This window comes from Drosophila grimshawi, unplaced genomic scaffold (genome assembly GCF_018153295.1).
Source record: "Drosophila grimshawi isolate 15287-2541.00 unplaced genomic scaffold, ASM1815329v1 contig_1377, whole genome shotgun sequence".
NCBI classification, from domain to species: domain Eukaryota; kingdom Metazoa; phylum Arthropoda; class Insecta; order Diptera; family Drosophilidae; genus Drosophila; species Drosophila grimshawi.
In genome coordinates, this window is record NW_025062900.1 from 7,619,906 (window position 1) to 7,646,247 (window position 26,342).

General features: G+C 42.8%; 1 protein-coding gene across 13 annotated transcripts in view; it reads left to right on the forward strand.

Moving 5' to 3' along the window:
- Window positions 1–26,342, forward strand: part of LOC6561852 (nesprin-1) — a 113,494-nt gene that overhangs the window by 65,420 nt on the left and 21,732 nt on the right. For 8 of the 13 annotated variants that reach the window (XM_032735700.2, XM_043214456.1, XM_032735696.2 and 5 more), the window contains one exon: window positions 1–25,950. The exons of 2 other annotated variants lie outside the window; for them this stretch is intronic. In XM_032735700.2, the coding sequence (XP_032591591.2) occupies window positions 1–25,950 (25,950 nt within the window). The remainder of the gene's footprint in view (window positions 25,951–26,342) is intronic. 3 more of the 13 variants (XM_032735704.2, XM_032735710.2, XM_043214457.1) reach the window with 2 other exon arrangements.

The following is a 26,342-nucleotide window of genomic DNA, read 5'->3' on the forward strand; positions in this document are numbered from 1 at the left end:
GCAATGCGGCAATCAATCGATGGCATGCAGCAATCCTACGACGCAACCGCCGCCCAATCCTATGCTCTGGATCCACATTCAGTGGTAACCACTTCATCGACTGTCTCGTTGCTTATGAAGCCAACGGCAGTAGGTCTAACCTATGCTGAAGTGTTATCAGGACATGCGAGTCCGGTAAGCGGTAATGAAACGTCGACCACATCCAGACAAGAAATTCAAGAAACCCCGACAACAACGACAACGAGTCAAGAACAACAACAACAACAAACGAACTTGAACCAAACAATCACAACAACGACAACAACCACAATGACGACTACCGTACGTACGCACGAGGATGACCCATTACAAATGGAGTCAAGCGAATCAAGCTCCAATTTACCCACTGTGCTCTATAAGCGCAAGGAGCAACAACGTGTTACACCACCCAACAGCAGCAGTACAACTATTTCAGAGTATGATGAATCGACCAGCTTTACACCCATAGATCAAACAGTTCCTAGCACTAGCGCCAATCCAAATAGTCAGTTTATCGAGATTGAGCGTAATCAGCAGCGACGCGTAAATCCAGGTGAGAAATTGCAGCCGCCGCGTCCCGAACGTCGCGGCCGTTCACCGCGACGTAGACGCGAGCCACAAGCCAACATACAGGTGGAGCAGCCACAACAGCAACAGCAACAACCACAACAACATCAACATCAACAACAGCAACAACGACATCAGCAAGAACATCAACACCAACAACTTTATATACCACAAGGGGATCGCGCACGTTCACGCAGTCCCATGTGGGTGCCAGGTTCCACATCCTATGCGGAAGTTCTTCGTGGTTTGGAATTGGAGCGCTTGCAAGCCGAAGAGCTAGCAAGACAAACGGCGCAGCCGCATGCCGATCTAACCATACAGGATGTAGTAGATGCCAGTGCCGCAGCGGCCAGCATTTATGTGCCACAAACCACATCAGAACAACATCCACAGCTTGCAGAGCAGCAATTTATTAGCGAGCCCAACACGGAGCTTGCCTATATTCAGCATCAACAACAACAATTGGAGCAAAAACAACAGCAACAACAACAACAACCGCAGCAGCAGATCAGTGGCTATACAGTGCCAATGAGTGCAGAGGAGATAACCGCGACGTATTTGCAGCCAGATCCTCAGCTATATCAGACCATGTATGAGAATGTGGCCGATAGCGGTCAATGGGGCTATGTCGCGCAACCAAATGGCGACGCACAGCAACAGCAGCAGCAGCAGACAATGCCACAGAATTACTATGATCAAATTATGCAGATGCAGTACCCCATACAATATCAGCCTGTTGCGGTGCCACCCGCGACGACACAGTATCAGTTGCTAACGGGTTATTATCAGCCGGTTGCTCAAACAGAGACATATCCAACGGTTTATACCACGACGGATTCTTCACAAATCTACTATGCACCACAACAGTCAACTGAGTACACACAGGAATATACGCCACAACAGCAGCAACCTGAGATACCATCAGATGTGGCCGCTTATCAGCCGGAAATTGTTGAACAGTCCTATCTGCTCGAACCCTATCGTACGGATGTAAACCTAACAACAAGCACATCCACAACAGGTAACAGTGTACTCGATCGTGTAGTGACAACACTTGCATCCATGGTGCAACAGAGCTCCGAACCACTGACCACGAGTACTCAGCAAATACAGCCCACGCTTGTAACGCCACATACGAAACCGGAGGAGCAAATGCAACCCCAACAGGTATTCGTCGAGGAGCATGTCCATATGCTACGACCTGTCGAACCGCAAGAGTTTGAGATGAATGAGCCGCGACCCGACATTACCTTTGGACAGTTTGATGTCGATGCTATTGAGACGATACCCGTTGAAATACCTGAACCACAACAACAACCACAGCCTCAACACCAACAACAACAATTGCAACAACAACAGCCACAGCAACCACAACCACAACCGAGTGTGACTAAAACGAGATTTGTTGAGCAAACAATTGTCTCGGAGTCGGTACAGCCAACTGTGATAGTAAATGAGAGTAAGGATATTGTCGCCGGCCCAGAGACTGTCATCGTTCGTCCGCAAGTGCAACAGCCCAATCAGAATGTCTATCAGCAACAAGATCCAAGTACTGGCAGCACCTATGCCGAGGTGCTCTTTGGTCAACAACAGCATAGTAAAGCACATCCAGTTTTCCAGCCATCCAGTCAGCAACAGATTCCAGTACGTGTAGCGGTTCCCATGCCGCAAATTCGCAATGCTGAGCATGCAACAACAACAACAACAAAGCATACAACAACAAGCACAACGACGACTAGAAACCAGCACGGCAGATGGGCAGATGACAATCCAGACACAAGGAATGCCAAACCTAAGCGACAGCGACATGAACAACAACCAGAGCCGTTGCCAATAAAGGTCAGCAGTCGCAAAGACCCCAAAACGGGCAGGAAACACAAATCTCCTGACAGCAATGAAACAACGCATACCCATGTAGAGAAAACTACTATTGTGGATAGTGCGTCTGCACCAGAGGAGTCGCACAAGCATCCAGAACCAAAACCTAGAAAATCTAAAAGGACCAAATCTCAAACTGAACATGTACCAGAAACTACAATTACCAGCAAACAGATTGTGGAACCGGTCGTGGTGGTTCCAACAGTTAAGGAGGAAAAGCAACAATCCAACATTGTGGAAACGACAAACACCTCAAAGAAAACCACTAAACCGCCTGTTGAAATTGCTAAAGAACAGGAAATTATCACGAAAGTAGAACCTATTGTTATTCAAGCACCCAATAAAAAGGATAGAAAGAAGCCTTCAACAGTTGTCGAAACCACAACTATCACAACAAAAACAGTGGAACCGATTGTAGAAGTCATCAGACAGACGGAAACAATCCCTGTTGAAAAGCCAACTGCTGATATTGCAGACATTGTTACTGCTCCTTCAAAGAAGGATAGAAAGAAGCCCAAAGCTATTGTGGAAGTAACTACGGTTCCCGAGAAAGTAGTTGAGCCTGTCGAAGAGATCGTTAAGCCGGCAGAAGTTGTATTTGTAATAGAACCTACTGTTGATACAAATACCACTATTCAGGCTCCATCTAAAAAAGACAAAAAGAAGCCCATATCTGTGGTGGAAACAACGACCATATCAACGAGCACAGTTGAACCAGCTGTTGAAGTCATCAAACAGACGGAGACACCACCCATTAAGGAATCTATAGTGGCTACGTTGACAACTTTCAACCCGATTGAGCCAATTATCGACATCGTCAAAGAAATGGAAGTTGATGAAACAATAAAATCTGCAATAGAGCCAATATGTGATATCAAAACTACAACAAAGGAGGATACAAATCTGTCAGAGATTACAACGCCATTTAAAACAGACGACTCAAATAACGTTGTTTCCATGATTGAAACAATTGTTGCTCAACCTGTGGAGACAGTTCATTATACTTCTCATTCTACTCAAGAGTTCGAGCCTACAACACTATCAAGTATCGAAACTGATGAAACATTAATGGAAAGCGAGCCTACGGTAACAACATCGACCAACACGATTTCCACCGAAAGCGGTACAACTACAATTACTACCAGGACCATCACAAAACACATCACAAAGCGCATAGTCAAGCGAATTGTCGATGGTAGAGAGGAAATTGTTGAGGAAGATGTAGTCGACGATTTGCCTGAAGAAAAAATTTCCGTGGAACAGTTCGAATTACCATCGGTGGAAACGACAAGCTTGAGTACAGTCCCCGGAAGCATAATGGTACCTGGATTGAATGCAACGCTCGATACAACTGTTGTTCAGGGCGGTTCCATTACAAAAACAACAATAACCAAAACGAAGCGAATTCTTAAACGGATTACCGCGGACGGTGATGAAATTGTTGAGGAAGTCCTGGAGGACGAGCCAGAGGTGGAGCGTGATATTACTTTACTACCAACTACTGTGCTTACTTCCCGAAACGTTACATCCAATGATCAATCGGTTGCACCTCAAGAAGCTATTATTGATGCTGCACACCATGCAGTTGAAGAAATTGTCGATCAAGCTGAACAAATAATTGCGCCAGAGCCACAAAAGCCACCGCGTAAGGACAAAAAAGAACCAGAAAGCTTAACTGTAAAGGAACCAGCTGTTGTCGTTGAGGTAGAGCAGAAACCACAAAAGCCAACTAGAAAGGATAAGAAGAAGCAGAAGAAATCAGAGAGTGAGGAAATCAAACCGAAAACTGATGCCATACAAATACCAGATAGTCCCATTGTGCAAACTGTAGCTGAAATAATTGAGCCACAAGCACCACTAGAAACCACAGAGCCCCTGAATACAACAAGTGCAATTACAATTGACGAGAAACAAACTCAGTCAACCGATGGATCTGTTATCAGCGATGATGGCAGCCTAATCAAAACGACCGTCATACGTACAACAAAAATCGTGAAAAAAATCAATCAACAAGAAAGTCAGGAAATGTCCACATCAACTCATTCGGATGCACGTTCGCTGGATTCTTTCGAAATGGCGGAAGAAGCCACAGAACAGCCGAAAGTAGAGAAATCTGAAATGAATAGTCGTGAGGTCAGCGATGAGGGTGTAGTTAAGACAACTAAAACGACTACCACACGAACAATAAAGAATGCCAAAACTGAGCCAAACAAAGAACCAATTGTTGAACCTGTAACTGAAATTGAAGTTGCACCCGAATCAAAAACATCTGATGAAACATTACTTACCGAAGATGGTTCTGTGCTAAAAACTACAATTGTGCGCACAACTAAAATAGTAAAGAAAATTTCACAAGATTCGGAAAATATCAGTGAATACAGTTCTGCGTCTGATTCTTATTTACCACCTGTTGAAACCATAATTCTGGACGCACCAATCGTAGCCGAATCGGTCACCACCGAATCGAACAGTGAGGGCATTAAGAAAACTACAACGACGCGTACCACAAAGGCTGTAAAACCAACTACAAGCGAGAGTGTAAATGAGCCGCAAGATTTAGTCAAACCTGCAGCTTCTGAACCGATTTCCGTCGAACCGCAACAGACTGTAGAACAATGGCTGATTGCGCCAAAGACTAAGGATGTGATTGAAGACAGGAATATTAAGTCAACAACATTGGACTTTATAGCCTCTGAAAAGCAAACTGCACAGCCTGAGCCTGAAAAGAAATCCCCGAAATCCAAGAAGCAGGACAAACAAAAGGATATTCCAGTTTCTTATGAACCTAAGCAAACTGAACAGACCACGGTAACCATAACTAAGGAAGTTGTTGCTCCAGTCGTTGAAGAAATGCAAACTGCAGAGCCCGTGCCTGAAAAGAAAACGAGAAAATCAAAGAAGGCTGAGAAGGCAGAGAGGCGAAAGGAAGCTCTAGTTACATCGGAACCTAAGCGAACTGTAGAGCCACTGCTAATCACGTCTCAGGAAGTTGCTGCTCCAGTTGAAGATGAGCCAAAACAAGTTGTCCAAGCTGCTGAAATTGTGGTATCGGAACCTTACGAAGCAAACGTTGGCAATGATGTTGTTAAAACTACAATTGTGAGAACGACCAAAATTGTTAAGAAGATTGCACAAAATGTTGATAACCAGAACGTGACGGAAGGGGAAATCCAAATTCCTGTTGAGTGTGCTCCTGTTGCTGATGAAACAACAAGTGATGATGTTGGTGGTGTAACAAAAACAACAACCGTGCGTACGACGAAAATTGTGAAGAAGCTGAATGAAGATGGCGAAACAACCACAGAGAGCAGCAGCACAATAAGTGAACCGATCACCGTACGGGAAGCCTCTCCGACGATTTCAGAAGCACAGAGTGAAACTTCGACCACATCCAGTCAAATTGATGGGGCAATTATCAAGACAACCACAATTCGTACAATGCGAATAACTAAGCGAGTAACAAATGACGGACGTATAGTTATTACCGAAAGTGACGCACCTAGCGATGTTATTGTTACATCCAGCATTGAAATGCCAGATCAAAGACCAATTAGCCCCATTGTATCTTCGCATGCACTTTTGGAGACATCTCCACCAGTTGTCACCTCTACAAGCGAATTCAAATTAGCGAATGTTGGTGTCAATATTGATTTGGGTCCTAGGGACTCTGCCAGCAAGTCAGGCATTAAGGTCTTAGATATTGAAACAACAGAATTACCTACTGTAAGCGCCGAATATAATTCATCAAATGAGATTATAAACCAGACAGATCGCACTGCTACTACTACAACGACAACGACCAGAAATACGATCCTCACAACGACACAACGACGTAGCTTCGAAACCGAAGATGGCACAAATGTTCTTTTCGTTGGAGAAGGCATTGACGGTGCCTATCCGCCAGGCACAGTTCAAAAAATTTCTTTAATAACTCACGAAGAAAAGCTGAAGACTCCTATCGTGAAAATGCATCTAGATTTTCCAGAGGTTAGTCTTCGCGTGACCGAGACTGTGACTGAAAACGTTGAATCCCTGCATAGAACTGCCGATAGTGATAAGACTTCTATAGTTGAGTTCGCTGAATCTGAGCCAGTTGTTGTCGAGTCAGTTATTTCGGATTCTTCCGATCAGAAACTTCCTGTTGCTAAAACAGATTCGATCGAACAGGTTGACAAGCCAAGTGTAGTAGAGAAGAATATTAAACCCCCGTCTGATCTAAGTCCAGAAGAGCAAAAACTGTTCGAAGAAATCCAGAAGAAACTGTCAAAGAAAGATAAGAAAAAACGTCCTGCCATTCCCGAAGAGTTCATAAAGCAAGAAACTACTCAGGTCATTGTTGAAGAAAGCAAAGGCAATGAAACAATTACTATACCTATTGCTGATGAAAAGCAATCTGTTATCGAAATTCCTATATCCAACGATATTCCAGTCCCATTAGCGCAGAATATTTCTCAAGATGTGCCATTGATTTCAAAAGCAAATACCATCGAGCATGACAAAGTTGATATACTTTTCCATGAAACAACGCAAGAAACGCCAGAAATTACTTCTTCAAAAACTCAAGTAGAAACGCAAGCTGATATTCCATGTGAAATTCAATTACTCCCTGATCCTACTAATATCGCTAATCAAATTGTTCCTGCCAAGCCAAGCGCATTAATTGCTGAAGCATTTGTGGCTAACACGGTAAGCACTTTAAATATCACTAATATTCCAATTATTTGTCCCACTGAAAAGATTTTTGAAACTCCCAAATATGATTTATCTCAATATAATACTGCTGAGGCCAATTATCACATAATCAATTCTAAGCCAACGTCTGTAGAAACGCCCTCACCTTTGACACTTGATCAACAAGATCAAACTGTTGAAGAGACCTTACCGGTTGTAAGTACGGTTGAATCTGTTGTGACTAAAACTTTGGTGGATACATCTCCCAAAAATATAGAACCAGTTTCCATTGAAAAAGATAAGATATATGAAATTCCACAATACAATATAGCTACATTCACAACAGCTGAATGTAACTATCACATAATCAATAATAAGCCAATTCTTTCTACGCCAATTGAGCACCCACAACAAATGATTGAAGAACGCAAAACGGTTGGTAGTTCTGTTGATTCTCTTACATCACCTGAAATGAAAACGGTATTTGCAAATTTACCAATTGAAACTTCTAATACTACAATAGTCCAGATAACAGTACCAACAACTTTGGATACTTCTAGTAAGAACATTAAAGAAATCGAGTATAATAAACCTTCTGTATATAACTTCGAGGTTCCAAAATATAATACTATAGACCAAAGCTATGCGGAAAACTTGTTTAGAGAAAATCTTAACAAATCTGAAGAACTCAAGGAACAGACAATCTCTGAAAATGTAATAGTCCCAGAATCTCCGATTTCGGAAGACATGAAGACAACTGTGACCGTCACAACAACAACTGTGACTGAAACTATAAGTGAAACTGTACTTCCGGAGGAGACAAAGGCAAAGGAACCAGCCAAGGAACTTGAAAAAGCAATGACAGTGGAACCCGAAAAGAAACCCGAAGAACCAAGGGCAGTGGAACCCGAAAAGAAACCCGAAGAGCCCAAGAAACCAGCCTATGCGGGCTTGCCTGTAGATGACTCGAGTAGTTCTTGGATGGATGTTATGGATGAACCAATGACATTCTCTGATGAGGAGGAAGAAGCACCCATCCATGAAGTTCCAGTTGAAAAGGCACCTGTTCCCGAAAAGATTAAAACATCAACAACTGAGACGGTTATTGTGAAGGATATTGTTCAACCAGCTGAGCCTGAAAAGGTTCCGGAAACTTCAATTTCAGAAGACACCAAGACTACCGTGACTGTCACTACAAAAACTACTGTGACGGAAACTGTCAGTGAGACTGCAATTCCGGAGGAGTCCAAACCAGTGGAACCAGAAAAGAAACTCGAAGAACCAAAGGCAGTGGATCCCGAAAAGAAACCCGAGGAACCCAAGAAACCAGCTTATGCCGGTCTGCCTGTGGATGACTCCAGTAGTTCTTGGATGGATGTTATGGATGAACCAATGACATTCTCTGATGAGGAGGAAGAAGCACCCATCCAGGAAGTTCCAGTTGAAAAGGCACCTGTTCCTGAAAAGATTAAGACATCAACAACTGAGACGGTCATTGTAAAGGATATTGTTCAACCAACTGAGCCTGAAAAGGTTCCGGAGACTTCAGTTTCAGAAGACACTAAGACTACCGTGACTGTTACAACAAAAACTACTGTGACGGAAACTGTCAGTGAGACTGCACCTTTGGAGGAGCCAAAACCAGAGGAACCAGCAAAGAAACCCGAAGAACCAAAGGCAGTGGAACCCGAAAAGAAACCCGAGGAACCCAAGAAACCAGCTTATGCCGGTCTGCCTGTGGATGACTCCAGTAGTTCTTGGATGGATGTTATGGATGAACCAATGACATTCTCTGATGAGGAGGAAGAAGCACCCATCCAGGAAGTTCCAGTTGAAAAGGCACCTGTTCCCGAAAAGATTAAAACATCAACAACTGAGACGGTTATTGTGAAGGATATTGTTCAACCAGCTGAGCCTGAAAAGGTTCCGGAAACTTCAGTTTCAGAAGACACTAAGACAACTGTGACTGTCACAACAAAAACTACTGTGACAGAAATTGTCAGTGAGACTGCACCTTCGGAGGAGCCGAAACCGGAGGAACCAGCAAAGAAACCCGAAGAACCAAAGGCAGTGGAACCCGAAAAGAAGCCCGAGGAACCCAAGAAACCAGCTTATGCCGGTCTGCCTGTGGATGACTCCAGTAGTTCTTGGATGGATGTTATGGATGAACCAATGACATTCTCTGATGAGGAGGAAGAAGCACCCATCCAGGAAGTTCCAGTTGAAAAGGCACCTGTTCCCGAAAAGATTAAAACATCAACAACTGAGACGGTTATTGTGAAGGACATTGTTCAACCAGCTGAGCCTGAAAAGGTTCCAAAAACTTCAATTTCAGAAGACACCAAGACTACCGTGACTGTCACTACAAAAACTACTGTGACGGAAACTGTCAGTGAGACTGCAATTCCGGAGGAGTCCAAACCAGTGGAACCAGAAAAGAAACTCGAAGAACCAAAGGCAGTGGAGCCCGAAAAGAAACCCGAGGAACCCAAGAAACCAGCTTATGCCGGTCTGCCTGTGGATGACTCCAGTAGTTCTTGGATGGATGTTATGGATGAACCAATGACATTCTCTGATGAGGAGGAAGAAGCACCCATCCAGGAAGTTCCAGTTGAAAAGGCACCTGTTCCTGAAAAGATTAAGACATCAACAACTGAGACGGTCATTGTAAAGGATATTGTTCAACCAACTGAGCCTGAAAAGGTTCCGGAAACTTCGGTTTCAGAAGACACTAAGACTACCGTGACTGTTACAACAAAAACTACTGTGACGGAAACTGTGAGTGAGACTGCACTTTTGGAGGAGCCACAACCAGAGGAACCAGCAAAGAAACCCGAAGAACCAAGGGCAGTGGAACCCGAAAAGAAACCCGAGGAACCCAAGAATCCAGCTTATGCCGGTCTGCCTGTGGATGACTCCAGTAGTTCTTGGATGGATGTTATGGATGAACCAATGACATTCTCTGATGAGGAGGAAGAAGCACCCATCCAGGAAGTTCCAGTTGAAAAGGCACCTGTTCCTGAAAAGATTAAAACATCAACAACTGAGACGGTTATTGTGAAGGACATTGTTCAACCAGCTGAGCCTGAAAAGGTTCCAAAAACTTCAATTTCAGAAGACACCAAGACTACCGTGACTGTCACTACAAAAACTACTGTGACGGAAACTGTCAGTGAGACTGCAATTCCGGAGGAGTCCAAACCAGTGGAACCAGAAAAGAAACTCGAAGAACCAAAGGCAGTGGATCCCGAAAAGAAACCCGAGGAACCCAAGAAACCAGCTTATGCCGGTCTGCCTGTGGATGACTCCAGTAGTTCTTGGATGGATGTTATGGATGAACCAATGACATTCTCTGATGAGGAGGAAGAAGCACCCATCCAGGAAGTTCCAGTTGAAAAGGCACCTGTTCCTGAAAAGATTAAGACATCAACAACTGAGACGGTCATTGTAAAGGATATTGTTCAACCAACTGAGCCTGAAAAGGTTCCGGAAACTTCAGTTTCAGAAGACACTAAGACTACCGTGACTGTTACAACAAAAACTACTGTGACGGAAACTGTCAGTGAGACTGCACCTTTGGAGGAGCCAAAACCAGAGGAACCAGCAAAGAAACCCGAAGAACCAAAGGCAGTGGAACCCGAAAAGAAACCCGAGGAACCCAAGAAACCAGCTTATGCCGGTCTGCCTGTGGATGACTCCAGTAGTTCTTGGATGGATGTTATGGATGAACCAATGACATTCTCTGATGAGGAGGAAGAAGCACCCATCCAGGAAGTTCCAGTTGAAAAGGCACCTGTTCCCGAAAAGATTAAAACATCAACAACTGAGACGGTCATTATGAAGGATATTGTTCAACCAACTGAGCCTGAAAAGGTTCCGGAAACTTCAGTTTCAGAAGACACTAAGACAACTGTGACTGTCACAACCAAAACTACTGTGACAGAAATTGTCAGTGAGACTGCACCTTCGGAGGAGCCAAAACCGGAGGAACCAGCAAAGAAACCCGAAGAACCAAAGGCAGTGGAACCCGAAAAGAAACCCGAGGAATCCAAGAAACCAGCCTATGCCGGTCTGCCTGTGGATGACTCGAGTAGTTCTTGGATGGACGTTTTAGATGAACCAATCCAGGAAGTACCAGTTGAAAAGACAACTGTTCCTGAGAAGATTAAAAAATCCACAATTGAGACGGTCGCTGTAAAGGACTCAGTTTATCCAGTTGAGCCTGAGAAGATTTCAGATTTTGCTGTTTCAGAAGACACAAAGTCAACCGTAACTGTGACAACAACAACAACAACTGTCAGTAAAGATTTAGAGAAACAGTATAAGTCAGAAAAGGGACCGGCTTATTCTGCCTTGACACTTGAGGGTCCAATCGATACGTGGTCTAGCGTTTTGGAGGAATCGACACCAAGCTCAGGAAATGTTGTTTTCACATCGACATTGTCTGCAGATGCTCCAGAATTTACGCCTTCTTATCTAAAGCACGTATATGCTGATCAAACAAACACATTCCTTGCTAATGAAAGAGTTTACAACGAATTCATTCCTAGAAGTAAAACGGAGCAAGTAGTGGTACTTCCAAAGAAGTCAAAGAAAGTTAAACCCGCAAAGCGTCCAAAGAAGCCAGCAGACGAACCTCAAGAAATTGCAGTTGTATCTGAAGCACCACCCACTTATGTCATGGAAGCACAACAACCAATCGAGCAAAGTGTTTGGGAAAACAATCGAGATGGCAAATCATATGCCGATGTTTTGTTCAGTTCAGCCGAGATGCCGGTCACCGAAAAGCCTGTAATTGTGCATGAAGAAAAACAGACCGTTGTTGATCCCTTGCCCGAAGTTGTAAAGCCAAAGGAGCATATGAAGAAGCCAAAACAAACAAAACAGAAGCCAGTAGAATTCATCCAAGAGAATTCAAGCACGGATAATTCAAAGCCGGCTACTGAAAGCTCCAAAGAACCATCATCTGACGAGAAGGATGTTCATAAATCGTCTGAAATGAGTTGGTCTGCCTTGGTTCGAAGACCAGGTGAATGGTCTGACAATACATTTGTCAAAAAGGAATTAGTGCAGCCAGACAGTATACCGGACTCTAAGAAACCGGAGAAGCAAGAAAAATCTGAACGGAAATCTACAAAAACGAAAAAGTCGAAGAAATCCAAAAAACCAATTCAAGAGACAGTTTCAACCACTTCTGAAGATGAAAAGCAGGAGCAGGAAGAACCAGCACCTTCAACTCACACAAAGATAGTCACACAAACAGAGACAGTGACAGAGACAGTGACGAAACAAACGGAAGATAAGGAACCCGAAGCGAGTGGTTTTTCGTGGGCTTCATTAGTAAAGAGACCTGGTGAGTGGGTTGACACAACTGTAGCGCATATTAAGAGTGCAATAACATTGTCAACGGACAAATCGGAAGGTGAACGCAATGAACCAGAGAAGCCACGAAAGGTTCGATCACAGAAGAAGGCTGATAGGATTGAGTCTAAGAAGCAAAAGGTTCCACAGAAAAAAGAAAAAATATCTCAACCAACGGTCGAGGAAGTAATTCCAATTGAAAAGGAACCAGAAAGGATTTCAGATGTGGAAAAACCCGTTGACAGTAGCTCCGATTCGTTCTCGTGGGCTTCTTTGCTTAAAAAGCCGGGTGAATTTGTAGATGATATAGCGTCTCGCAAAAAGCCAGTTGCCGCTCCGAAAACTGAACCAAAACCAGAACCTAAGGCTCAAAAGGAACGGAAAACTCATAAGAAAGAAGTCAGGATTGAAAGAAATACAGTTGAGCCTAAGACTAAAAAGGTGCAGCCGACTGTGGTTTCATCCACATCTGACGAAAGTGATGTTCCTGAAACTTCTTTATCTCCAATTTACGATGAAGGAGTGACAACTTGGGCCAAGATTGCCAGCCAAATAGACAAAATGTCTGATTTACCACCTAAAGAAAAGAAAGAAGTGAAGCAAAAGCCAGTGGAGACTGTAAAACATCACACTGAAAAGAAAAAGGCAGTACAAAAAGAACACACTCCTCGTCCGCAGGATCCGCATACAAGCTCTTGGTCATCAGTAGTAGGTCAGCAAACCATTGACTTTATAGAAACCGAAAAGGTGACTCCAAAGCCAGTTGCTGTCAAAAAGACAGAAAAAATATCAGTTAAGCCGCAGTTGGTTACTGAGTCCCCAGTAGTCGAAGCTCCGGAGGATTTAGAATGGTCGAGCATTAGTGAAAAACCTGAAGAATCAACGCGCAAATCTTGGGCTGAAATGATTGACGACGGTGGCGATGATATTGTTGTCGAGCAAAAATCTTGGAAAGAATTAATTGAAGATGAAGTGGAAATTCCCCTTCTTGCTGAAACTGGTGATGAAGCCAATATTCATAAAATTATGGAAACCATTCAAGAAATTAAATCTGGCAATATTTCCCAAGCGGAAGAACTAAATGAAGAGCACATCAAAAAATCTTCAGTTATTACCAAAATAACTACGGTAACGAAAACAGTCAGTGAATTAAAGGAGAAACCCGAAGAACCCAAGAAATCAGATGACTTGGTTTCGGTTTCAACACCAGTTATTGAGAAAGAAATTCGTGTTGAGCCTGAGTCTCCGGTTTCGAAAGACACAAAGACAACTGTAACAATCACAACAACTACTACTGTAAATGAAAGTGTCAGTGAGACTTCACTTCTGGAGGAGCCGAAACCAGAGGAACCAGCAGAGAAATCCGAAGAACCAAAGGCAGTGGAACCCGAAAAGAAACCCGAGGAACCAAAGGCAGTGGAGCCCGAAAAGAAACCCGAGGAACCCAAGAAACCAGCTTATGCCGGTCTGCCTGTGGACGACTCCAGTAGTTCTTGGATGGATGTTATGGATGAACCAATGACATTCTCTGATGAAGAGGAAGAAGCACCCATCCAGGAAGTTCCAGTTGAAAAGGCACCTGTTCCTGAAAAGATTAAAACATCAACAACTGAGACGGTTATTGTGAAGGACATTGTTCAACCAGCTGAGCCTGAAAAGGTTCCGGAAACTTCAATTTCAGAAGACACTAAGACTACCGTGACGGTCACAACAAAAACTATTGTGACGGAAACTGTCAGTGAGACTTCACTTCTGGAGGAGCCGAAACCAGAGGAACCAGCAAAGAAACCCGAAGAACCAAAGGCAGTGGAGCCCGAAAAGAAACCCGAGGAACCCAAGAAACCAGCTTATGCCGGTCTGCCTGTGGATGACTCGAGTAGTTCTTGGATGGATGTTATGGATGAACCAATGACATTCTCTGATGAGGAGGAAGAAGCACCCATCCAGGAAGTTCCAGTTGAAAAGGCACCTGTTCCTGAAAAGATTAAAACATCAACAACTGAGACGGTTATTGTGAAGGACATTGTTCAACCAGCTGAGCCTGAAAAGGTTCCGGAAACTTCAATTTCAGAAGACACTAAGACTACCGTGACGGTCACAACAAAAACTACTGTGACGGAAACTGTCAGTGAGACTTCACTTCTGGAGGAGCCGAAACCAGAGGAACCAGCAAAGAAACCCGAAGAACCAAAGGCAGTGGAGCCCGAAAAGAAACCCGAGGAACCCAAGAAACCAGCTTATGCCGGTCTGCCTGTGGATGACTCCAGTAGTTCTTGGATGGATGTTATGGATGAACCAATGACATTCTCTGATGAGGAGGAAGAAGCACCCATCCAGGAAGTTCCAGTTGAAAAGGCACCTGTTCCTGAGAAGATTAAAACATCTACAACTGAGACGGTCATTGTGAAGGACATTGTTCAACCAGCTGAGCCTGAAAAGGTTCCGGAAACTTCAATTTCAGAAGACACTAAGACTACCGTGACTGTCACTACAAAAACTACTGTGACGGAAACTGTCAGTGAGACTGCAATTCCGGAGGAGTCCAAACCAGTGGAACCAGAAAAGAAACCCGAAGAACTAAAGGCAGTGGCGCCCGAAAAGAAACCCGAGGAACCTAAGAAACCAGCCTATGCCGGTCTGCCTGTGGATGACTCCAGTAGTTCTTGGATGGATGTTATGGATGAACCAATGACATTCTCTGATGAGGAGGAAAAAGCATCCATCCAGGAAGTTCCAGTTGAAAAGGCACCTATTCCTGAAAAGATTAAAACATCAACAACTGAGACGGTCATTGTGAAGGATATTGTTCAACCAATTGAGCCTGAAAAGGTTCCGGAAACTTCAGTTTCAGAAGACACTAAGACTACCGTGACTGTCACTACAAAAACTACTGTGACGGAAACTGTCAGTGAGACTGCAATTCCGGAGGAGTCCAAACCAGTGGAAGCAGAAAAGAAAATCGAAGAACCAAAGGCAGTGGAGCCCGAAAAGAAACCCGAGGAACCCAAGAAACCAGCTTATGCCGGTCTGCCTGTGGACGACTCCAGTAGTTCTTGGATGGATGTTATGGATGAACCAATGACATTCTCTGATGAGGAGGAAGAAGCACCCATCCAGGAAGTTCCAGTTGAAAAGGCACCTGTTCCTGAAAAGATTAAAACATCAACAACTGAGACGGTCATTGTGAAGGATATTGTTCAACCAACTGAGCCTGAAAAGGTTCCGGAAACTTCAGTTTCAGAAGACACTAAGACTACCGTGACTGTCACTACAAAAACTACTGTGACGGAAACTGTCAGTGAGACTGCAATTCCGGAGGAGTCCAAACCAGTGGAACCAGAAAAGAAACTCGAAGAACCAAAGGCAGTGGAGCCCGAAAAGAAACCCGAGGAACCCAAGAAACCAGCTTATGCCGGTCTACCTGTGGACGACTCCAGTAGTTCTTGGATGGATGTTATGGATGAACCAATGACATTCTCTGATGAGGAGGAAGAAGCACCCATCCAGGAAGTTCCAGTTGAAAAGGCACCTGTTCCTGAAAAGATTAAAACATCAACAACTGAGACGGTCATTGTGAAGGATATTGTTCAACCAGCTGAGCATGAAAAGGATCCGGAAACTACAATATCAGAAGATACTAAGACTACCGTGACTGTTACAACAAAAACTACTGTGACGGAAACTGTCCGTGAACAGTCAGAGGAAGTACTCGAATCGCTAAGGCCGGAAGCAATAGTTGTAAATGCACCTGCTACAGAAAGGATTACATCAACTACTGAAACAGTCACTGTGAGGGATATTGTTCAACCAGCTGAACCCGAGATGAAGGAGTCTTCTCAGCTTATGCCAACCGATCTGGCTTCATTTGATATACCTATCAACGTTTGGGATCAGAATTCATCGTATGCAGACGTATTGAAGCATACAACGAGTTTTATAGAGGGTGAGAAGCAAAACGTTGAGAGAGTTCCTGAAGTTAGAACACAAACCACTGCATCGATTCCAACCTCAGAAATTGTTGAGAATGTTCCTAAGAAACCAAGAGCAAAGAAAGACAAAAATAAGAAAAAGGCAGATATTGAAAACGATACCAAGACCGATAGCGAAGTTAGTACAAAGGTTCAAAATGTTTATCCCACAAATCAAGAAACAGAAGATCAAAAACCGACAATACAGCCTCAAAAATGGTCTGAAATGATCGACGACGAATCTATCAAAATTCCAGACCAATCACAACCGGAAAGTTTCTTCTCATGGTCGTCTATAGTCCGCCAAGGAGCCGAAGAACCTTTCACGAAAATTACCCAGCAGTATTCTGATGACTTGAAGATTATTGATTCACCATCTACAACTCAAACCATCATATCTGAAGAAGTACCTGAAACTTGTTCTTTAGATTTTGTTCGGAATGAAAAAGATAAACCTAAAAAGCAAAAACCGAAAAAGGTGAAAAAACCAAGTACAGACTTTGTGGACAACAATGTGCCTAAGGAGCCTGTTAGTCCAGTGGATCTTCCAGACACTTCAGAAATCCAAAAAATTCCCGTGGAAGATGTTCCCACACAGACTCAATTGTGGTCATCTATTGTTTCACAAACTGTTGAAGTTTCTCCAGCAATTGTCGAAACAGAGCAAGTTGAAATAAAAACTGACCCTGTTTCTGCTTCCCATGATATACAGGACTTCATCCACAAAGAGCAAAGCTTCTCAACCATTGTAAATGACAAGCCTAAGAAACAAAAGACCAAAAAGGAAAAGAAACCATCCAAGGCTAAGCAGGTTCCAGAGCCAGCATCCATTGAAGTTATTAAAAAAACACCAGAGCTGAACAGCATAGAAAATCCATCTGACAATGTAGCAGATTTGCCATCCCAAACTTTGACATGGTCCTCAATTGTTTCGCAAACTGTTGAAGTTTCTCCAGCAATTGTCGAAACAGAACAAGTTGAAATAAAAACTGACCCTGTTTCTGCTTCCCATGATATACAGGACTTCATCCACAAAGAGCAAAAGTTCTCAACCATTGTAAATGACAAGCCTAAGAAACAAAAGAATAAAAAGGAAAAGAAATTGCCACAAATTGAGCATGAACCAGAACCAATTGTTGTTGTAGAGCCAGAAGTAGTTGACGAGCCAAAATCCGTTGAAAATATTCTTGAAACTGAATCCCCAACTCAATCGTGGTCATCAATTGTTTCCCAAACTGTCACGATTTCTCCAGCAACCGCCGAAACTGAACGAGTTGAAATATTAGTTGAACCTGTTCCCGCTTCCCATGGCATAGAGGACTCCCTTCACAAGGAGCAGAACTTCTCAACAGTTGTAAATGATAAAATTAAGAAACAAAAGCCTAAAAAGGAAAAGAAGTCACATAAGGCAGAGCCTGTAGAAACTGCCCTTGTCAAAGATGTGGAGAAAGAAAGAGAGCCTGAACTATTGGAAATTGAAGTAGAATTGCCATCTCAAACTCAATCGTGGTCTTCCATAGTTTCACAAACAGTAGCAACCGAAACACACCATCCCGAAATAATTCCCGAAATTATTTCGCCTGCGTCAGACACTATTCCCAAAGAAGTCACGTTGATTCCAGACAACGATAAACCCAAGAAACATAAGTCGAAAAAGGAAAAGAAACTGTCCCAGGTTGAACCTCACAAAAAACCAGTTGTGGAAAAAACCATTGTTGTTGAAGAAACAAGAGATATAATTGAACCGAAACCAGATAAGAATGTTGAAGAAACTCAATCTTCAACACAATCGTGGTCATCAATTGTCTCCAAAACTATTGATGTATCTCCAGTAATAGTCGAAACTCAAACTGAACGAATTGAGGAACTACCTGACCCAATTCCCTCTTCCCATGACATCCAAGACTTTATTCAGAAAGAACAGAACTTCTCCACTGTGGTGAACGACAAGCCTAAGAAGCAAAAGGCCAAAAAGGATAAGAAACTACCACAGAAAGAACATGATGCTGAACCAATTGTTGTGGAAACCACCGTAGTTAAAGAAGTGGAGAAGGAGAAAGAACCGGAACCATCCGAATTTGTAGTAGAAACGCCGTCTCAAACTCAGTCGTGGTCTTCAATTGTTTCACAAACAATAACAACCGTATCTCAACGTACTGAATTAATTCCAGAAATTGCTCCACATACACCTGACGTTCCTGACTTTATTCCCAAACAGGACACGTTGGTTCCTGTTCATGATAAACCCAAGAAACACAAGTCAAAGAAGGAAAAGAAAAAGCTTCAGGTTGAAGATCAGCAAAATCCGATTGTAGAAAAAACTATTGTAGTACAAGAAGTGAAAGAAGTAACCGAACCAAAATCCATAGAAAGTGTAGAAGATAATGAAACCGTACCTCAATCATGGTCTACAATTGTTGCGCAAACTACTGAAGCTTCTCCACCAATTTTGGAAACTGTTCGACCTGAAATTGTGACAGACCCTCTGACACATGACATTCAGGCGTTCATTCAGCAGGAGCAGAACTTCTCTACTGTTACCAATGATAACCAAAGGAAACAAAAGCAAAAGAAGGACAAGAAGTCACCTCCGACAGAACCAGACACAAAACCTGTCATTGTGGAACCTGCCTTTGTCAAGGAGCTGGAGAAAGAAATGGAGCCGGAACCCATCGATAGTATAGTAGATACGCCATCTCAAACACAGTCATGGTCTTCAATTGTTTCACAAACAATAACAACCGAAACCCATCATACTGAAGTGGTACCTGATATAGTGACATTTACTCCAGATGTGCAAGAGCCCATACTCAAAGAGGAGAGTATTTCCATTCCCGTCAAAGATAAACCGAAGAAGCAAAAGTCGAAGAAGGAAAGGAAACTGCCTCAAGTTGAACCTCACACTGAACCAGTTGTAGAAGAAACGATTGTTGTTGAAGAGACGAAAGAGGCAATTGAACCGAAACCATCTAAAAATCTTGAAGAAACTCAATCTTCAACACAATCGTGGTCATCAATTGTCTCCCAAACTATTGATGTGACTCCAGTAATAGTCGAAACTGCAACTGAACGAATTGAGGTACTACCTGATCAAATTCCCTCTTCCCATGACATACAAGACTTTATTCAGAAAGAACAGAACTTCTCAACCGTAGTGAATGACAAGCCAAAGAAAGAAAAGATCAAAAAGGAAAAGAAATTGGCTCAGCCGGAACCAGATACTGAATCAATTGTTGTGGAAACTACCGTAGTCAAAGAACTGAAGAAAGAACCAGAATCTTTCGAGATTGTAGTAGATACGCCGTCTCAAACTCAGTCGTGGTCTTCAATTGTTTCACAAACAACAACAACCTCATCTCAGCGTACTGAAATCATTCCTGAAACTGTTTCCTCTGTCGTTCATGAAATTATTCCCAAAGAGAAGATCGCATTGATTCCTGACAATGAAAAACCCAAGAAACAAAAGTCGAAGAAGGACAAGAAAATTCTACATGATGAACATCAGGCAGAACCAATTGTTGAAAAAGCAATAGTTGTTGACGAGCCGAAATCCGCAGAAAGTATAGAAGATAGTGGAACCTGCCCTCAATCGTGGTCGACAACTGTTTCTCAAACTTCTGAGGTTTCGCCAGAAATTGAAGAAATTGTTCAAACTGAAATAATAACTGAACCAGTTCCCGCAAATGCCATTCAGTCCTTTATTCAACAGGAGCAGAACTTCTCTACTGCTAGCAATGACAAACCAAGGAAACAAAAGCAAAAGAAGGAAAAGAAGTCACCTCGGGAAGAACCTGAATCTAAACCTGTTGTTGTGGAGCCGACTTTTGTCAAGGAACCGGAAGCTATCGATAAAACATTGGACACGCCATCTCCAAAACAGTCATGGTCTTCAATTGTTTCACAAACAATAACAACCGAAACCCATCATACTGAAATAGTACCTGATGTAGTGACATCCAGTCCTGAAGTAGAAGAGCCAATACACAAAGAAGAGAACATTTCCATTCCTGTCAACGAGAAAGCCAAGAAGAAAAAGCCCAAAAAAGAGAAGTTGGTCTCCCAGGTTGACCATGTTTCCGATATTATTGATAGAACTGAAACACACAAAATTGAAAGAAAATCGGAACCCATTGTTGTATTGGACGAAGCTCCAAAAACACAATCTTGGTCATCAATAGTTTCGCAAACTATTGAAGTACCTTCAGTAAGCTCACAGGAATTCATTATTCAGGAACAACAAAAATCCGTAGATGTGCCCGAAATACCAGAAAAGACCGCGAAACCAAGAAAAGAGAAAAAATCACCCAAGACAGAAACAATATCTAAGCCGATTTCTGACACTGTCGTTGTGTCAACAGAGTATGAGAAAGCTGAACCTACTGTACTTATTGATGAAATGCCATCTCACACTTCGGATTGGTCAGAGATGGTTTCGGAAGTAATTGATGCAGTATGTGATGATATCGTCCCGGACTTCATTCATCATGAGCAGAAGTTTACAACGACTGTCGATGACAATACCAAGAAGCAAAGATCTAGAAAAGAAAGGAAGTCCGTCAAAGTGGAGCCAGCACCAAAACAACCCATTGAAGATAGCTTTGTTATTCATGAGGAAAAGCACAAAATGGAACCAGAGCCGGTTGAACATGGTAACACAAGTGAAATAGTGCGCTCTGACTTCAATATTCAATTGCCGAAACCAATACCGTCGGTATGGTCCCATTCTGAGACTTACGCTGAAGTTGTTAGAAAATCAGGTTTTGCAGACAACACAAATATCCGCTATAAAGACACTGAATCTGCCCCTCAAAGCATTGAATACATTGAAAATGATCGACAAGACACACCAAATTTAGTCGTAGAACGACCACAAAGTTCATCGACTGTGTTCGTCGAAGAATTCCCAGATCCTATTTTACCTTCGTCCGTTCATAGAATTGACAATGAACCCGTTGAGCCTAATGAAAAGTTATCATCACTGTCTTGGAAGGAAATCATGGATGAAGAAGTGGATACGGATATACCATCATGGTCGTCTGTTACACAAGCTTCGAATTCCCAGCCAATGGATACAACAGAATCAATAGTTGAACGACAATCTCGTACAATCAGCCGACCACTTATACAAGTCACCGAAGTTACTAAATCAGAAGAACAACCGAATCCACAGGAGGAGCATGGTTTCCTGGAAATAATCTCAAAGAAGAGAAATCGTTCGAGATCACGTTCACAACAATCCCAGAATTCCAATGTGACAGAAAAACCACAAAAGAAGAGGTCGAAGAAACCAAAAGAAAACAATCAAATGAAACCTATCAAAACATTTGATGAACCTTCTTTTCCAATAGAACCGGCTAAGATTGACAATACTCCGGCTAAAATTGACAATACTCCCGCTAAGATTGACAATACTCCATCGTCTCCGGTTGAGAAAGACAATAGCCAAACTATTTCCGCTCCAATTCCATCTACCTCTGGCATGTCATGGGCGGCAATCGCTGCACACAATGTTCCTGAACCTGCTCAACAAATACGACCTCTTCAAATTGAAACTAAGGAAATTACTTTAGAAAAAGTAAGAAAGCCGACTATAGACAACAAGGTTATTATACCAATTACATTGGATACGGAACCAAAGACTAAGAAATCAAAGCAGAAATCGAAAAAGAAACCTGCCTCTTCTGATCTTCTAGATTTTATCAATGCTGAAAAGGAAAGTTCTCAAAAGCCAACCCAATTAGAGCAGAAGCATGAACAAATTCATATTTCGGAACCTACTCCAGAAAGCATATCTGATAAGCCAGTGCCATTAGTCGAGCATATAGTTTCTCCAACACCAAAAGAAACAGTTCTCTCGGTTGAGCAAACTCCTTTGGCTCCATTCGGAAATACTGTCCAACCCAAGGCAAAGACGCATATTGAGAAAGCAATTCAAATCGTTTCGGAAATTGTTGAATCCGTTGAATCTTCAGAAACTCCTAATAAGTCTGAGGCGATCCCTATTGTTTCAATCAAAACAGATGAGCCTCACATCGAGCAGACACCATTGGCTCCATTCAAAACTATTGAAGAATACAAGGCAAAACCACTAATTGAGAAAACAAGTGAAACCGTTTCGGAAGTTGTTGAATCCATTGAACCTACAAAAACTCCTAAGACAGAGTCAATCTCTGTGGTTTCAACTGAAACAGTTGAGCCTTATATCGAACAGACACCCTTGGCTCCATTCAAAACTACTGAAGAACCCGAGACAGAACTAACAATTGAATCCGTTTCGAAGATTGTTGAATCCGTGGAACCTGCAGAAACTCCAAAGACTAAATCAATCACTTTCGTTTCAACTGAAATAGTGGAGTCCAATATCGAGCAGACACCATCGGCACCTTTCAAAACAGCTGAAGAACCCAAGACAAAGGCCCTAATTGAAGAAACAATTAAAACAGTTTCGAAAATTGTTGAACGTACAGAAACTCCTCAGACTGAGACAATCTCAATTGTTTCAACTGAAACACTTAAGCCTAATGTCGAGCAGACACCTTTGGCTCCATTCAAAACTACTGAAGAACCCGAGACAGAACTAACAATTGAATCCGTTTCGAAGATTGTTGAATCCGTGGAACCTGCAGAAACTCCAAAGACTGAATCAATCACTTTCGTTTCAACTGAAATAGTGGAGTCCAATATCGAGCAAACACCATTGGAACCTTTCAAAACAGCTGAAGAACCCACGACAAAGCCACTGATTGAAGAAACAATTAAAACAGTTTCGAAAATTGTTGAACGTACAGAAACTCCTCAGACTGAGACAATCTCAATTGTTTCAACTGAAAGAGTTGAGCCTAATATCGAACCGACACCCTTGGCTCCATTCAAAATTACTGAAGAGCCCAATATCTCAGCTACTGATTCCCAAACCACATCGGATGCTGATCCATTTATATGTGAGACATCCTATTGGTCTGCCACATTGAAACCAAATGTAAAAATGACAGCAGAAGAAATCGAAGAGCCCATTCAAATCGTAACTAAAAGGGATATCCCAATTACTGTTGATATACCAACAGATAATATTCTTCCCGAAGTTGCAGTACAATCACCAACTGATCAACCAACAACTTGGTCGGCTATAGTTCAAACTGAAACAAAAGTATTCCCATCTCCAGATTCTAAGGAAGAGGAGCCTACTTCGCCAGCATGGTCTACGGTTGTTGTAAGCAAAACAACAGATTTCCAAGATCCCAAACAACAAACAGATCTCGAAAACCAAGAAACAACAACAACCACAACAACCTATGTTACCACAACAGTGACCACTCACAAAGATGTTAATACAACTGAGGATATAATTGAAGAACAACCAGCTTCATTCGTATCAACAGTGGTGACAACTCACTCCAACGAGATGGCAATAACCCCTGAACTTAAAGAAACAACCATTAAGCCAAGAGAGCCAGCTGCTACAAGCAGCTTGGAAATACTCATGAAAAATCTACACCTTGACTCAAATCAATTACATCCTACGTACGAAAAAATGGAGGCTCAATACCAACTATTAAAATCAGAACCGAGTGCGGAAATTGAGCAGCCAATTATGGCTGCCGATATTCCTGAATCGGCGAAGAATGAAATATTAATAGATGATTATGTGATAATTGAACCCGAAGCATTGCCCGAACTTAATTCAGAGATTCTTGCTTACAATTTGTACCTTGATAAGGATTCGCTCTTGCGTCCCGTACCAAATAATTCCATTAGTCAGTTGCATTTGTTGAAAACAGAAAAATCCCTTGAACCCGAAGTAGAAACAGACATCATAGTCGAAAAAGTCATAACTGTGGATAAGCCACAAACAACAGTTAAGGAAATAGTTTCAGACAACAAGCTAATCGAACCGACAGTTGAAATAGTTGAGGATGTAATAATTGAGAAAATAATACCTGTGGAGAAGGTTTCGGAGCCAATTGCGTCCCCCGAAATTTCAGCCATTGAGCCAATATCCTTGCCGGTATTGTTAGCCCCAGAGGCCAGCAAACCAAGTAACTTACTCTGGCATCTTAGTGAAGACAACTTCAAGAAGTTAATTATTCACCACGGGCAAACTGCAGCTGATCCCTACGGTCTATTTATCACTACGACCACAGACTCGACTAATACGGATACAGAGAAAACTCAGGAAACCCAGGACGATAAGCATAAGACTGACATCATTACTGAAACTGTAGTGAAAACGACGACGATTACTGAATCAAGCAAATTGATAACAGATCACGTTGTAGATAAGACTGAAACAGAGACATCGTCAAATGAAAGCATTCCTACCGTTGAAGTGACTGCAACAGCACCCATCAGCACCCTCGATCAGTTGCGACTAAATCTGTACTCGGATCACTGGCCAAAGCCAAGCACCGATGCCGATTTATTCGAACACACTGTCGACACACTGAAACGGGATGATGTAGCAAGCGCCGATACAAAACTTGACAAAGACAAGAAACCCGATGATGTTATCACCAAACCAGACAAAAAAGATGACGACGACACTGACGATGACGACGATGACGATGACGATGATGACGGAGATAAACTGACTGTGCCTGATAATCGTAAGCCGCATGACGATGACGACAAATCGAACGACCGCGATCCTGGTAGTGGTAGCAGTGGCAATGCAACACCCACACCCGAAAACGATTCATCCCAGTACGAACAGAATCGCAGCTGCTCATCAGAGTATATGTCCACCGATCTGCCCGGCGGCGTCGGTCATTGGCGGGACCAAAGTACTTACTTGGCTTTAGAAGCCGAACCTCAGGTTAAAGTTGAATTGGCACCAACCGTAGAGAGTAAGGATGTTCTAACCGAAACTAAAACCATTGAGTTGGCACCCTCTGTGCCAGTTGAGCTAAACAACACGACCCCAACTCCTGAAACAAGTCCCCTACCCACTGCTACAACCTCAGCTAATGTTGCAAATGCACTAATCCAATTGGCGAGCGCCACAACTCACAATCTGTCAGCTGCTGCCAATGCGGCAGCATCGGCAGCACTAACGACAAAACTGGCAGCGACAAGTGCGATTCTGCCAGTTGCAGCAGCCGTAATTAATAAGTTTACGGCAACCACAACAACACCGACAACACCACCAGTGGAGATAGCAGCCCAGCCAGAGCAGCAGCCGCAGCCACAAGCGTTGACAGCAGCTGCTGTCGAGACGCCAACAACAGTTGCCGAAGAGATAATTGATTCTACAAAGACAACGACGACATCAAGCAGCGTTTCCGATGAGCAGCAGCTGCCCGTACGGGCTGCTCCTGAAATTGAAAACACAAATATTGTGAAGCGCACAGTAGTTACAACTACAACCGTAACGACAACAACAACCAGTGAAACGGCAGATGCAGCAACACCTAGCGGCAGCACAACGACAACAACAACAACAACAACTAGCAATGATTTGCAACTACAACTGCAACAACAACGCCAGAAGGTGAACATCACATTGAGCCTTCGTTTGTTCATAATTCTAATATTTGCAGCTTTTTTGTGTGGTTTTGGTATTTGTTCATGGCTTTTATACGGCAAATGCTCTTCTTGTTGTTGTTGCGGCGCTGCCACTACAAGCTGCACTTTGCTGCCACCAGCAACAGAAACGCACCCTGGCAATGGCCTACAATAAGGTCGCCCACGGGTTTCCGCTCTGTGTTGTGGTATGTGGCTGGCGCCCAGACAATATCAATTAATTATATTACTTATATACTAACGTAACACAATTGTTAAATCTTATATCTTATTATGTTTTTAATTTTCCTTTTGATTTTCATTTATATTTTATTAAGCTTTTTCATTTTTATAACATTTGAATTGTATATGTTGTTTTGC